Source organism: Syngnathus typhle, linkage group LG10 (genome assembly GCF_033458585.1).
Source record: "Syngnathus typhle isolate RoL2023-S1 ecotype Sweden linkage group LG10, RoL_Styp_1.0, whole genome shotgun sequence".
Lineage (NCBI taxonomy): Eukaryota > Metazoa > Chordata > Actinopteri > Syngnathiformes > Syngnathidae > Syngnathus > Syngnathus typhle.
The window spans coordinates 9,581,984-9,597,987 of NC_083747.1; the positions used below are offsets into that span (position 1 = coordinate 9,581,984).

General features: G+C 39.0%; 1 protein-coding gene across 23 annotated transcripts in view; it reads left to right on the forward strand.

The window, feature by feature from the left end:
* LOC133160646 (plectin-like) overlaps window positions 1-16,004 on the forward strand; it is a 66,789-nt gene that overhangs the window by 29,407 nt on the left and 21,378 nt on the right. For 6 of the 23 annotated variants that reach the window (XM_061288505.1, XM_061288511.1, XM_061288509.1 and 3 more), the window contains exons 2-7: window positions 9,808-9,869; window positions 13,044-13,058; window positions 13,593-13,682; window positions 14,704-14,781; window positions 14,884-14,988; window positions 15,680-15,846. In XM_061288505.1, the coding sequence (XP_061144489.1) occupies window positions 9,808-9,869; window positions 13,044-13,058; window positions 13,593-13,682; window positions 14,704-14,781; window positions 14,884-14,988; window positions 15,680-15,846 (517 nt within the window). Of the gene's footprint in view, window positions 1-1,058; window positions 1,237-7,820; window positions 8,274-9,807; window positions 9,870-13,043; window positions 13,059-13,592; window positions 13,683-14,703; window positions 14,782-14,883; window positions 14,989-15,679; window positions 15,847-16,004 lie in introns of those variants that run through there. The other 17 variants (XM_061288506.1, XM_061288512.1, XM_061288510.1 and 14 more) reach the window with 10 other exon arrangements.

Consider the following 16,004-nt stretch of genomic DNA (forward strand, 5'->3'; position numbering starts at 1 on the left):
ATGCTTATGACTTTAGTCATGTCCCAGAATAACGTCAGAGGCTTAGCGAGGCTACTTCAGTGGTGTGCACATTGAAAGAATACCTTTCTTTTACGTAAAGATTCCATGTGTTCGTTATTTTGTTGGATGAAATTATCCTTAGTACACTTATCTCTACCCTTTGCCAATGAGTGTAAATGAAAACATAGTTCCACATGGACACAAATACATGTATGGTATGTGTATGAGGCCTCTGTAGAAAGGCAACTAGGGAGGTCCGTGACATGTCTCCTACAGTTTCTTGGAAAGCCCCCACATGGTTTCTACATATAGGTGGACTTAATATGCATTCACATATAAAGCATTGTACATTTGAGGTCTGTTCCCAAGACACAGTATTAAATTACTTTTAACATTGCAGAGCAAGGGGACGTGTTGACAATTCCCTAATTCATCATGTGTTCTACACATAAAAAAACACTATATTTAGATATTGTTTGTCCATTGCTGTATTCCCAGAAGGAATATGGGATTAACACCAGAGGCCATGAGTAAACTGAGCAATTTTGCCGTGAGAAGCATGAGTGGCAGAGTTTAAATTGGAATTGGTAATCTGTGGCATTCATTTGTGATCTAAAAGGACAATATGTGTTTATACTTGGAAACACAACATTTGCTACATTGGTGGTTACATTTGTTTTTCGGTCCCATATTGACACTGGATTTGTTCACAAATACACATAAGGCACACTGTGTCTGCTGTAAATAGAGCAAACCTCATCCGTTATGTTTTAATTGGATTAATGCATTTTATCATCATTGGTATTTTGAGATGGGGTGGCCATCTGATTGTTTTCGCGTCCCCAGGGGCAAATTTGCCAAATGTCCCGCCAGAGTGCTTCCATCATTTTCTAACTGTGACACTATGTGATCATCTGGCAGTGGTAGATATTAATAGCCCCTAGTCAGCCCCAACCCTTTCTACCCGAACATCCAGCCCTCTTAGCCCTTAGCCCCTGCCCTTTTCCCCAGGCTTGGGGTCGTCCCTCCTCCCCTGGCCACAGAAGAGCAGGCTGACGGATCTAAGCAGCAGGCGCACCCTGTCAAAATTCAACCCGAGGGAGAAACAAGGCAGTTCAGAACAAACAAACACCAGCCTCTCCTGTCCCGTTCGTCCCCCCTCAGTCCTTTTCAGTTCTCGTGTTCTTCGTCTTCCTGTTCTTCTCTGTATCGTCTCTTAGATGAAGATCATACCTGGTAGGTTACCAGATTGGCGTTGCTGTGGTGTCTATGTGTAGAGTGTGGTCTCTCTGCCTTGCTTGTTTGTCGAGTTGTCAGAATTTTGTTGGCAAATACAAGGTGAAAGACAGTCTTGTGGTCCCGGTGCTCCCTCACATATTAACACGAACACAACACAGATACCCTTCTTACCTATGTGTGTGTTCACATTGCATGCCAGCTGGCTGCTACTGCTGCTCACATTCCGTGTCACATTTAAAGCATTGAATTAAGGTTGGCTGCCCTACTGCTTTATTTCATTTAATAGTGTGTCAATGGGGGGCACTGGACCAAAGCCGCCGCCCACCAGCCTTAACGTGCACCCCTTGCTACTTTTAGGAACTCTGTTTGTTCCCAATAGAAGCATGTAAGCCAACAAGTGTGTACGATATTCTAAATTATTTCTGTTTATTGTGAAATGCTGGACAGATGGAATGTGTGCATGTATATTTATTATGTTATTAAAACAAGCTTAATGGCATCACAGCGATTATACTTGTTTATTATTATGGTGATGATCATGTGAGGGCCTACAAGTTTGTGTCACCTAATACAAGATAAACCAATCCACTTCACACTGTTTGATAATATATCTTACATTATGAGGGTGTTGTCACGTAGGGTCATAGTCCAATAATGCTTTTTCTCCAGAATCTCACACAGGAAGACAAAGGCCATCCCATCATATGGTCGATATTAGAACAACACTCAGTGGTGTGTCAGAAAAACTGGAACAGCTGCACCTGAAATAGATGTGAATGGTACAATAGAGATAACAGCTAAACCAGGATTTAGGTCGCCACTGCTCAGAATACTTTGAAAGTGGAGGGTTTGGCCTGTGTCCCATTTGTCACAAAGGTCTTGAAAACAGCTGAATAAATAAAATGATGGGCAATTTCAGGGTGGAGAAAACAGCAGGGATTATTGCACAGGGTCTCCTTAAAAAAAAAAGCCACACCCGTGGCATCACAGTGTTCTTTGACCCCCTCCTCCAAACAGGAATTCCCCACCTGTCACCACTAACCAGGCTCCTATCCTCATTTGTTTTACCTTCTGTTCCAAAAATGCCTGCAAGCCCCTTAGGCCCCACATTCCATATATTCGTAGTGGTTGAGCACTTACTGACACTCATTATATTTTAGAACTTGGATTTTAACAAATTAAGAATGATGCAAGTTGCGGTAGAATTAGTCACAAACATTTTGCAATAGTCAACAGAGAACGTGTTTACATACAAGAGTATTGTATCGGTTTTTTTTTCTAAACATTGTCAAACATTCAGTCCAGTATGCTAAATATGACTTTTATGTGACAGTAAGTACAAATTATTATTATTATTATTATCATTATTATGATGATGATGGTGTGTGTATGTGTAGGGGGAATTTGTTAGATTGTCTTGTGACAGCTTAGTGTCATATTGTGCCTGTAAGATCTTATAGTAATGCCTGCTTTTAATTGCTATTGCAAATAATAACTGTCATTATGATAATACATAGCTGACTTTATTTGTGTCGTGATGCAGAGGCATGTGTGGCACTGATAGGATTGCAACAGAGCACACACTGGCAGGCCGTTTTACAGCAGGACTGCAGATGACAGCTTGACAACAACCCTGCTTCCCAAACTGGTTTGGTCATGTTTGCTTAGTGCTAAAATGCTGTCTGTGTGTCTCTCTCAGAACTACCCTCAGCGGCATTACATTGTTTTCAAAACAAGTACCAGTAATTAATTAAAATATACTATGCCGTCTGAGAGTGGTTTCTCTTATGTGAGCACATTTATTATTATTGGAATGTGACTAAACTCACACATACTATGAAGCAATTTACAATTGGTTGATTTACGTTCATCCTTAATGAATATAAATTTTACACAACGCAACACACAATGGAGTCACACAAATGGATGATCATGATACCTAGAACTCGGCTCTCAGGTCTTTTAGCGATCCAATCTGCATGTTGATGGCTCGGTCTTGAGTGAAAACTATCATTTATTGCAGCTGTGAATGAGTAATGACAGACTCTGGGGATTTTATTTCCTCATCCTCAGCACTGCTTCAGCTTGTATCCAATGTATTTTGTTGTGGATGTGAATGTGAGAACATGGACATTAACATTCTTCCATGACCAAGGTGGAACAACGCCATGTAAAAGGGAATACATATGTAGACTGCTGTCTGTTGCAGCAGCAAGTGAGTGAAACCTGATAAGTAGATCCGACAGGGGTTGTTCAGTTTGGTAGCATTTAGCTCATCGCAACATAGTTTGGAACGGTGTGCATTTTCAGGTGAACAAATACAATGAGCAGCAGACACAGTGTAACCCACTGAGTCATTCAACAACGTGGAATGTGCCAACTGTAAACAAAAAAACAAGAGAAAAGGTGTGCCTTGTGTTCTGCCACATTCCATTCCAATTTTTTTCTGAGAAATGACAGTTCTCTGTTGACTAATCAACAAACTGTCTAGCAGATAAAATAAGCAAACCTCAAACATGAACTAAGCCTCATGTCAGTTAAGTACTGATTTGATAAGATGTTAAAATTATTTACAGTAGAAAAACTAAAACTGAAAACTGGGAATCATTATTCCCAGTTTGTGCAATACCAGTATGACTTGTTTTAAAGTAGTCAGTAGAGTTCTTAATTTGTCATGTTTTATTTTGCATCAGTAGATTTTGTCTATATTTGGTATACTGGGAATTTCCATCAAAAAGCCCTAATTTTCCTGCCCTTGTAAAATATTTTGCTCTCTTATTGAGGGTGAATATGACAACTATATGATTAGACTATCAGTTTAAAGTTCCAGTTCAGAGATCACTGACTTGAAGGAAGAAAATTCAGCATATTTAGATGACTTTCCTTTTAGTCCTACAGTATGAGGTCAGAACCCCATCGTAAATTGTCATATCCTAAAGTTGACTGGCTCCAGTGTGTGTTATTCAAAGGAGTCTTATTTAAGTACACATAGGGCTTGATTCCCTTAAGGCTTGTGTATGCAAAAATGATCTAATGACCGACTTGGAATCAGTCACGAGGAGTCATGCTAATGCATATCCCACATTCATATTCATGACATATTCTGTCTGTCAAGTGGCTCGTATCCCCGCACTGGGACAACTGGTGCTGGCCTCTCTCAGGGTCATTTTCCAGGTCTGCTTTCCAAGTTTTAAACGTAATGGTACGCGCATACAACCACTTGCAATGGACTCGAGGTTAGTTAAATCAAATAAAAAATGGTGAGTCCAATTGCAATTTTAGCCCCCAGTATTTGAGATCTTACTAAAATATCACAATATTAGTAAATGTCGTGTAACGCCCACCAACAGCAGTCATCAAGAATACAAAGTTTATTTGGGATCTTCGTAAATCCGACCATAAACTTTCATTTGTGATTATTACTCATGGCAGGACATGGAAAATTAATTCCATAACTGCATCGTGTAGTTTATATATTTAGGTTTATAGGTTCCAGCGTGAATGGATTAATTAAGTTTGAAAAAAATCAAAATACTGAGAATACTTTCAAAAAATTAAAAATGTATACCATGCATTATGTATTTTGTAATTTATTAATACTTTTTCAATCTCATTTCAAAATGGATGGAAACATCACCTAATCTCATTTTACTTTTAGCCTTAGTGAAGATATATTATGCTCTGCCCTGCAGAGGGCGACATTTGATACTCTTTTAAGGCCAAGCGCTAGAACACCACCCTCAGCTTTGTACACTGCGGCGTTGCATACCTGTCCAAGCTAAATAGATGTTTTAACGACCGACATGATGGCCAACCTGACGCTTGGTGTCTTTCCAGGCCTCTGCAAGTCAGAGCTGGGCTATTTTAAAACTCAGCTGTTGTGTCTAATCCAGATGCTTGTTGAGTTTAATTAAGTTTTAGGAGAATTGTTACATTGAATTTGGGCATCTCACTCACATGTCTGCCATCAGGTTGGAGTGGGTTAGGGTGGTAACAGGAGACTCCAGCTCGGCCCAGTGTCAACAAACAGGCCCAACACAATCACGTAGTGGCCCCAGGCTTCCGGGCCATTGTGAATGTAGAACCCTGGATTTTCCAAAATTACATAGATGAGTGGTACATGGGCAACAAGAATCCAAACACGTTTGGGGAGAATATGGATACATTTGTGGAGTTAATTTCATCAATGGAACCATTCACCAATTTCACAATCAAACAATGAACTTGGACTGGTATGTGATACGCTTTATGTGCTACCGACCTAGTCCTGCCTTTGTTTTCCCAAAATTCTCCTCCACTTTTCAGAAATATATCTATGTAATGTAATCCCGAGGGTGTGTTTGGATCACACCTACTTTTATCGACATTCCTTTTCTACGACTGAGGTGTGGTTGGTGAGATAAAGCAATATTATTTACACTCTCAAGTGAATGAACCAGTGGAGACATGTCGTTATCCACGAAATATGAGTCAGCAATAAGTGTAACGTAATAAATCCACGCCAGTGTTCTGCAGCAAGGGATCGGTTTGGAAAACATCAAATAATGAAGGCCAGCATCCAGATTTCAGTGAAAAACCACTACTGTGTTTTCTATGACTTTACAAGTCCTAATTTAAACGGTATAGCCTCATCATCTGTGGACTGTGTGTACAAAACATCATAGCATTCCAACAATAGCAACAGATAAAGAGAGTACAATCTGTCATGGGAGTCACACAGTACTGAGTTAATTTAGGCTTATTTTTTACTTGAAAACGCATTGAAATTAGACAAAACCAGAGAATAATGTTTGGATCAATTCCACTGATATAAAATCAGGAGACCAGTATTGCTCCTATGCTTGTGAAGGTCAAAATATAATCATACAAGTAACAAAATGCATTTAAGTCATAAAATAATAAATTGCCATGTGGTATGATTTGTGATATAGTGAAAACCCTTCAAATTTCTTTAAGTTCTGACTGCTTCTATAAGACTAGGGTGTTCCATCTGGTTTTAATAAAGCCTGGTAGAGTCGAGTAATAGGCATTTTGAGACCTTAATGATACGTCTCCTTTGTGGAGGAAAGAGCTCATGACGACAATGTTCCACACTTTCTGTATCTTTTTCGACTGTGATTTTGGTGTCCTCAGAGTTTCCAATAAGTAGCTCTAGTTTTTACACTGACGGGTCGGGGTATACGGACTATAGTTTACTTTCATGCAGCTTCAATAGGTACAATTTATTGCCGAGGCACCTAGTTATGAGAGATGACCATTAATGGTCCAAGCCAGGAGAAATGGGAGGGTTGTGCCAGGAAAAGCGTGTAAAACCTGAGCCGTTGGAACATGACTTTCTGAGGTGATCCCTCATGTGAGACGCTCAAAGAATAAATTCCATTTTCAAAGCCAACTCTCACCTCTGAAGTCAATGTCTTCTTATAAGCATTTAGTAGAATGTGCTCTCAAAGTTAAGCACTGTTTTGTTACTATTCTTACCATTCTTTAGTAATTCGACACAGTTGACCAACTTCTAACTCGGTTATAAAAAATACTCGAGTCGGGAAAAGTTGTTTACAATTTTTTTTTTTTAGGTTTTTCTGCTGTTTGTAATGTACGTACAGTTCTGTATGATCAGGCACATAATCATCATATTTCATGGCGACCTTATTCATTAAAACAAACTATAACTGCATAAGCAATGTGAGTTACAATAGTGTATGCATCTTGAATTCCTTTTAGAAAAAAGATCATGATTATTTTCCTTTTTTGGCTCACCCATGCACCACTCCTTAATTCCTGAGCTTGCCTAGACATTGAGTGGAAGGGTGTGTCTCTTGATGTTAACGTAGCTCAAAATGCGCTAATGAATCCACACCCAGCCCGAACCACACTGAGACATGCAGCACCTTCATGTTTGTACAGGTTGGGTTTAATACTTTGCCCCTTAGAAAATGGCTTTGGTTGCCTCAGATTTTGATGTCAGAAAAGGTGTGAAAATATGATACAAAAATGGGAAGCTAACAGAAAACACCCTGCTGTCAGTCCAACGAACCATATAGTGATATGTGTGGGAGGTGGCTGCCATGCAAGGCACTGCCAGGCCTTAGCCAGAGCAAAATAGGTTTCAATGTCTTGCTCAAGGACAGTTCAACATAGTCACCAGGGTTGCGGTTTGAACTGTTGGACTTTGCGTGAAAATCTCGTTTATTAGATTATTTACCAACTGAATGCTTATATATATGATTTCAAAATTGTGTACTAGCTGGATGCAGACAGTCGTGTTGATACTTTATGATCTTTGTGTTTAGGGGTTTGCCGCCATCTGGTGGCATCTATATGTAATTACAAACTAATTTTAAGAAGCCACTTATCTATGGATTTTCACTCTTCACGCCATGCCCTTATTGCCTCTGAATAGCAGAGGCTATCTCTATATAAATATGCTGCAATAGGCATTGTGACTCATCTAGAGGGTGTGTGTGTGTGTGTGTGTCATATTTTCTAGGAAATGGTACCATTAAGGAGTAGTACATGTTTGTGGCCACACTTCTCCCGCCTCCCTTCTTTTCTATCTAAGGGTGTGTTTAGAGCCCTACCCACAATGTCCTGCACTAAATACACACTAGGAACGAGACATAGGAAGACAGGCCTGGACTTTATAGCCCACAGGCACCATTTACTATGAAAGAGACTGGTTGAGCGGAGAAAAGGGAAAAGAAAAACACACAAGGAGGATCAACAAGGGGAAAACTGAACCCTGTCAGGGAGTGGGGAGGTTGAGAGGCAAGGGAGGAGTAATTGGTAGATTTCAAAGTAGTGAGCGTACCTGGGGCACGGGACTGCTGGGACAAACCAAAGGACAGATAGCGTCAATTTTAATATAATTTTGGCAACCAGTCTTTTGACTAATTGAAATTAGGAATATTATTCAAAAATGGCATCTCCACATCAGCGGTACAGGAATTTTTCATCTGACAGCATGGGCAGAGAGAGGATGCCCTCAGATGAAATCTATTACCAGGGGATGTTGAAGGCTATGGACACCAGGAAAGGTACCAGTATGCGAAGTTCATGCCTTTCAAACATGGTACTACTGTTTTGGAAGAACTATTTATATAGTGTGTAAAAGGTACTGCCTTGACCTTACATTGTGTGAACCGGTCATATGTTGTTGTGCAGCATCCGTCCATTTTTCTTTGTTGCTCACTTGGCTGGGTACCAGTTGAATCTTTATCTTCAAAACAAATACTCTAACTATCTGATTCATACAAGTTTAACAAATACTCTATGATTATTTGATTCATACAAATTTTAGGTGAGTAAAACCATGCTCTTGTGTGATATGCCAAGTGGGCTATTCACGAGATAAATGCGTAAGTCATTCCATGCAGGAGTGAAATACGGTACTTTGCTACTGTTGACGTTTCCCTTGTGTCACACTCCGGACTGATAGCCGCTTAAAATATTATTAGCTGTTTGACTGCTTTGAGTTTTGGATCTAGAAACTTGCTTGTGTCCCTATCAACAAGCTCATCCTGCATTTATAAAGTCATGTCAGCATGCAGCAGTGGAAACAGGGTGAGGTAACACAATAGAGATAGAATGCATTGACCACATGTGCTAAGCTCAATAAAGTCCATGTAAAAAAAATCTCAAATTTCCCCAGGAAATTGATTCAAGTGGTGTTCACTTCTTCCAAGTTATATGGAAGTAAAGTAATCTGAGTAGTCATTACTGTAAGGAAAATATGGGAGCATTTTGACATCCACTGTGGAGAGGGCCCTTTGCTTACCCGTTACTAGGTGTGTCACTATGCTGTAGACATAACACTCTTGCAACTGATAAGATAAATGACTTTATATTGATGGGCATAGTTCACTCTGGGACTTGCTTTGTGAGTCAGAAATTCTAAGAAGAAGAGTCACTAGTTGCATGGGGTGTGAGCATTTCCACAACCTGTTCCTAATACAAAGTTAAGGTTTAGACGTCACTCTATCATTCTTGTTAGTTAGATCCTTTGTAGCCTTAATAGTTTATAGCAGTCAGAATTATAAAGGTTGGTAAAACACACCCTGTGGTTTTTTCCTGTTCTCTTAGAAAGACACAACAGGTGGTGGGTCAATGCAGGTAGTGGAGTTGCATTAATGGGTGTGTTCCGTATTTGGGTCTTGCTGTGTCTTGTTGAAAAATTGTTTCCTGCACTTGGTGCCATGTTATGTCATATAGTGAAAGTATGTTAAACATTAATCAAGCCTCGACTTATTAATATACTTCCTTTGAGACAATGGGGCAAACATGTACTCTGATGCTGTCTGATTAAAACAGAATAATGGATTTTCTGGTATTTTCCACCCACCTATTGACAAATTGTGTTTGCCGTGAAATGAAACACACCTTAGCAACCACAACTTTTGGTTCGCTTTCTCCATATAAACAAATTGAATGTATCAGCTGTAAGGTTTCAAGGAACACAGTCATACAGTAGGACATTTTATTTCTCCATCTGACAGCTCAGCAGGAAGTTGACATCAATAGACTGGGCATGATATATTCTGATGTTTTCGTTGTGGTTTTTGTGTTTTTCAGATGAGCGAGATCGAGTACAGAAAAAGACCTTCACAAAATGGGTGAACAAGCACTTGATTAAGGTAAATCCATTCATCAAACTGTCAAGAGATAATCACTGTACAGTGATCCCTGTTTTTTTGCGGGAGAGGCGTTTCAGAACCACCCGCGACAAACAAAATTCTGTGAAGTGGAAACAGTAAATGCATTATTTAGAATTTTAAACACCACATTTCCAACCCGTCGTGTTTCTTGTTGGCTGCTAGAGTGCATGGGTGTACTGTAAGTTAATTAGAATTATGGTTTACCTTGCAAAACAATGCAAAGTGTCCATCTTTAGAATTGCAAGACTACACTAACCCAGGGGACATCAGGCATAGCAAAACCAAAGTTCGTTACGGTTGCGTATAAATCTTCCGTTACATTGTGGTCCAGTACACAATATTAAACCCTCCTGAATACTTTTACATGACATAAACCTTTTTATTCCCTTAATAACCATTCCTACACTGTTCTGTCCATGTACAGTAAAGAAAAGAACACCCACGTGATATTGTCACGTCTCGCACCAGTTGGTGAGCGTGGCCGGCTGCCCCCTCCTGAGTTTGAACTCATTCACGTCCGCAGTGACGCACTTGCTTAGAGGCACGCCCGTCTAGATTGTGTACATCTACGACATTGAAGATGTAGTTTTTTTTATTTTTTATTTACAAATCATTGCACTGATTTTTGAGTACAGGGTGCAATGCTCAGTGTTGAGAGGGCTGAAACCCAGATGTGAGGAAGTTAATAAATTGACACTTAAACATTTAAAGCATGATCTGAAATAACAGCAAATAGCTGAGTGTATTTCATGGAAAAACAACATTCAGTATTGTCAAAACCTATATACAGCTATTAATAACTTTACAAATAGCCAATTCCTAGCTGCACAAAGATGTGTTTTCCAAAGATGTGTGTTAAAAAGATTTATAAAAGCACAATTAAATTTACATTTAAGATTTATCAAATATTACAATTTTTTATTATAATTATGAAGTTTCCAAGTTCTTCAGATACAGCTGAATTTGGCATTTCTCTGTCCAGTCACTTTTCTTTACGCACTCGCTTGTTAGTTGTTTCCCATCTTTAACATCACTACCGCCGCAAATGACTCGCTAGAAGCCCATTCAGTCATCTGTGGAAACCTTCCGTCCACTGTCACCTTCTCCACTTTTTATACTTACACTGAAGCCTGAAAGCTACCTAATAAATGGCTACGATAATTTCTGAGTGTGAACAATCCATGAGGACCCTCTGAATTTTCTCTTGAGTAAAGTATTTCAGCTCAGCTCAGTGGCTTAGTGGTAGAGTGTCCGCCCTGAGACTGGAAGTTTGTGGGTTCAAACCCTGGCCGGGGTCATTACAAAGACTATAAAAATGGGACCCATTGCCTCCCTGCTTAGCACTCAGCATTAAGGGTTGGAATTGGGGGTTTAGATCACCAAATGATTCCCGTACACGGCACCGCTGCTGCTCACTGCTCCCCTCTCCCCCAGGGGATGGATTAAAATCACACGGGGATGGGTTAAATGCAGAGGACACATTTCACCACACCCAGATGTGTGTGTGACGATCATTGGGACTTTAACTTTAACTTTTTTATTTGCTTCAATAAAACAACCCCCTCCCTTATCGTACTGAAAATATCCATCATTCTGTCACTTGTCTTTGTGAACGCTACAATTGGCAGTAATATATCTTTAGCCTTGTGGCATTAAGTGCTTAATTGTTATGTATATCCCTGAGGAATGGAACAAGATGGCTAGCACAAGATTGTTTTTTCCTTTCTATGTGAGTGCAGCACTAACATATCATGCTACCACATGCACTCGTGCATTCTTTTTACACTTACTGTGTAACACTTCAAACTACTATGGAATGTGACTCAATAGACATCTGGATTATGTTAGTTCCCTCTAAGAGGTAAAATTAGGTGTTTTTAGTTATTGAAGCCAACAGTAGCATATGTGCTGAGCAAGGTTTAGGTGGGTACTTGCATGCCGGCCCATAAACTGCAAGAGACACTGAAGCATGCAGATTTTTTTACACACATTTTTTAAAGAGTTCTTCAGGCAAGTTGTTTAGCAATTTCAAATTGCAAATTGCAGTTTAGACAAAGTTGGTACTGCATCTTAAGACAAACCATTGTTAAGTTGTAACTTACTCTACAAATTCCTTGTTTGGCACGCTCAAACATGGCGAATAAAAACTCTTGAAAAAACTCTTGAATTACTTTGACTATTGCCTGTCAACTTAATTTGGTAAAATAGGACAAAACAAAATCGGATTTTATAAATTTGCATCTGTAATTTATAAGTAGGAGAATTTTTTTGTCCGATTTTACTGACAGGAATGTGTTAACAGTATGGAATGCTGTGCTAAGGTTAAACTGACAAAGTGATTGATCGTGATAGTTAAATGGTGGGCTCCAGGACACCCTATAGTTTGTGTGGTAAGGAGAGGCCCGAAAGAGTCATAGCGGAGTTTTCCTTGGTCATTCAATGAGTTGTAGACGATTACGTCAAGTAATGTTTACTTTATGTCAAGTGCAGGGCATATTAGGTACTTGATGACAGAGTAGCTGGTGACAAGTTTGAGGGGCCCATCAGTTTTCTTTTGTGAATGATTTTCACCCGAGAGCAAAACATTTGACTTTGAGGCCTGAGATCATGTTGAATCCACACACATTATGAAAGGTGCTGATATTCAAGTCAAGAAAAGCATAAGAACTTTAAACAGGACAGGGCAACAACTCTCTATATCATATCATTAGCATAGTGGAAATACAAATGAAAAAGGACTAAAATGTTGCATATTATAACGAATACCGTGTTGTATATGTCTTAAGAAACAGTTGGATTGTGAGAACAGTAAATCCTGGTGGCCACTATGCCCAGCGTGGTTTAAATTCTTGCCTAAATGAATCATTTGCTGTTCTAACATGTAAGGGCAAATTTGTTTCATTCCATTTAGGGGCTGAGGTTACTACAAGACCAAACAATCCTATCCTTTAGTAATATTTAGTCTTTGACAAGGCTAATCAAAATGTCTCTCTCTCTTACCTTCTGTTATCTTGCATGCAACCAAATAATCAGTTCTAAACCGACAGTCTATACATCATACTGCATTTGGCACTTTCAATTTAGATTTTTCTAGCACTAACCTGTTTTCATTCCTTTTGTACATTACTCATCTGTTTTAATCTCTCTATTTAGCCCTGGAGAGCAGAGGTAGGTACCGGCATGTTTTAGTTTAGCTTTTCTAAACATGTGTGGACTAGAAAATGGCTAATACAGTACTTGCATTGTGACAGCCCCCACATTCACCGTGTGTGCTCAATTTTCAAATCACGTCTTCACATTCCTCACCTTCCAACTTGTCTGTACACTTTTGAAAAGTGAATTACAATAGCACTTTCATTAATTATTCAGTAACCACAGTTTTTCAGTTCATTGCCATCTTTAAATCTTCATTTATGTAGTTGAGTTGATTTTTGGTTTTGGCCAATCTGATTTAACAGATTGCTCACTTTTTTTTCTGCAATTTTAAGAGGGCTCAGACTTGAGTCGCTTACAACAATACATAGTTGAGTTACTATGTATAATGGAACTGGCACAAAAATCTCTAGGGGAATTCTTATCCAAATAGGTTATTTCCAATTAGTTTAAATTAACTAATACAACTGCTGTACATCCCTCTTCAAGATATACTAATATAACTGTTGTCACATTGTTGCTCATATTTTGTTGTGTTTCTTCTGGTAGGCCCAGCGTCATGTGTCAGATCTGTACGAGGACCTTCGAGATGGACATAACCTGATCTCATTGCTTGAGGTCCTCTCTGGAGAAAAACTGGTCAGTATTGCTGTATCTCTCTAAAATCTGATCTGAAGCAATAAATGGTCCATTCTGTTAGTATAGTTTGTTAGTTTTATCATACTGATTAGTCATCTACGTAGTGCACTACTTGGCTGCAACTATAATTAGTAAGTCAGCGTGGATTTAGTGTCAACTCGTTAGCGGCCTTAAAAAGGATTGACCTCTGCTCCGAAACAACTCTGCAAAATTATTATGCTCAATGTATTACAATTAAATACATGAATTAAAAACATGAATCTAAAATTGTGTTTTAAAACGTATGATTAATGTGAGAGTTAAAACATTTCCTTCAATTCAAGCAAATGTGGTCAAATGCTTATCCTTGCTAATATTAGACTGTTTTTTTGGTCAGTGGTCAGAAGTGAATATGATAGTGAACTTTGGCCTTTCTTTTTGATCGCCTGTTGCATCCAGAGCTCAGCTCCTGTTCTCCCTGTTCTCCCTCACCTCCTGTTTGCCTCCCTTTAACCTTTCTCTGTGTGAACTGATCATTGCCATCTGGCTCTTTTTGCATTGCTCCTCTTGGAGCTAGCTGAGGGAGAAAAACATTCTCAGGAGAGTTCAGTTGGTGAGTGGGTTTATAAACTGGTTAGTCATATCCCACATTCCCCCCATCATTTCCTTATGCCTTCCTAGAGATTTTTTTATTATTTGTTGTTTGTCTTTTGTCTTGTCTTTGTTTGTCTTCTGTTTGTTTTACAATACCTCGACCTTAGAAGAACAGAAAAAATATGAAAACTCAAAATAAAGTGCCAAGTCTATAGCATGACCTCCCCTCATCCATAAGCAATTGCTGGAACATACAACCTTCTTCTACTGATCAGCTGAATTTATTATATCTCGTAATGTTTCAATAAGTTAGTGTTTTAATAATGACTGCTGTGAAAAAGTAAAAGAACCAAACAACTGCACAATTTTTTTTAATGCAAGCATGAACATTTTGGTTTAGCATTGTTTTATCACTCTATGCTTAAACTGTGTTCTCTGTTCATTTCAGCCCAGAGAGAAAGGCCGCATGAGATTCCACAAACTGCAGAATGTACAAATAGCACTGGACTTCCTCAAACACCGTCAGGTAAAATATATCAAATTTAATCAATTTAAAAATGTAAATTGTTTTCCTTATTATTCAATTTTCTGATAAAATGATTGCTTCTTGTTTATTTTTGGTCACCAGGTCAAGCTTGTTAACATCAGAAACGATGACATTGCTGACGGGAACCCCAAGCTGACCCTTGGGTTAATATGGACCATCATCTTACACTTCCAGGTCTCCTCCGCTGTCAGTGTTGTGTTTTATAATTTTATCGCTCCATCCCGCCATCTCTGGGATCTGCACCTATGATCTGGGCCTTCCCAACTGTCTGGAACCAATCAGAATGGACTGCACCCTTCCACACTGCTCTCAGAGAATAAACCGTATCTCCTTATTCAATTCATACAACAATCAGAGAAGTCACCATAGTTTACTAACGCAGTGTAAGCGGGTGTGTGAGTATGAGTCATCGTGCCTGACTCTCAAGGGTAGGGTGTGCCGAGCCCACATCCCAGAAATACAGGCCTCTCCCCGCTTTGTATTTCAAAAGCAAATATCCCCAAAACTTCCTAAATAAAATCTCCAGCAGCTATGGAGTAATGCTGTGTTAACTGTCGCAGAAAAGTATGATTTGTTATTACCATTGGATTCATTCATAAACGTTACATTAAATAGGGGTCTAATAAATTGATGAGAATTTTTAGGCAGCCAAATTTATTACTTATTTCACACACAAAAAAAAATCAACAGACTTAATAATAAATCATACTGTATTCTGCTCCTCATTATAGTTGGGAGTAAATAATTTTTACCCCTGGTTTCCTATATTGATTCTGATCAAACTTTGGGCATCATCTAATTCTTATTTTATTTTCCACATTCCCAATTTTTTCCATCATTCAGTGTTTAACTACATAATTTCTTTGTACTATTTTAGATCTCGGATATTCAGGTCAACGGCCAGTCTGAAGATATGACGGCCAAGGAAAAGCTCCTTCTCTGGTCTCAGAGGATGACTGATGGCTACCAAGGCCTCCGATGTGACAACTTCAGCACCAGCTGGAGAGATGGGAAACTTTTCAACGCTGTCATACATAAACACTAGTAAGTCTACTCACTTTTTTGCTGTCAATACGGTTAAGGTTACAGCTTGTCATGACACCTCATCCATTATTTTCATAATGACACAGGTGCAAGACAAGTTAAATTTACTGTTTTACCTCTTAATGTTAATATTTTAGCCAAACAAAAAAACTATATTA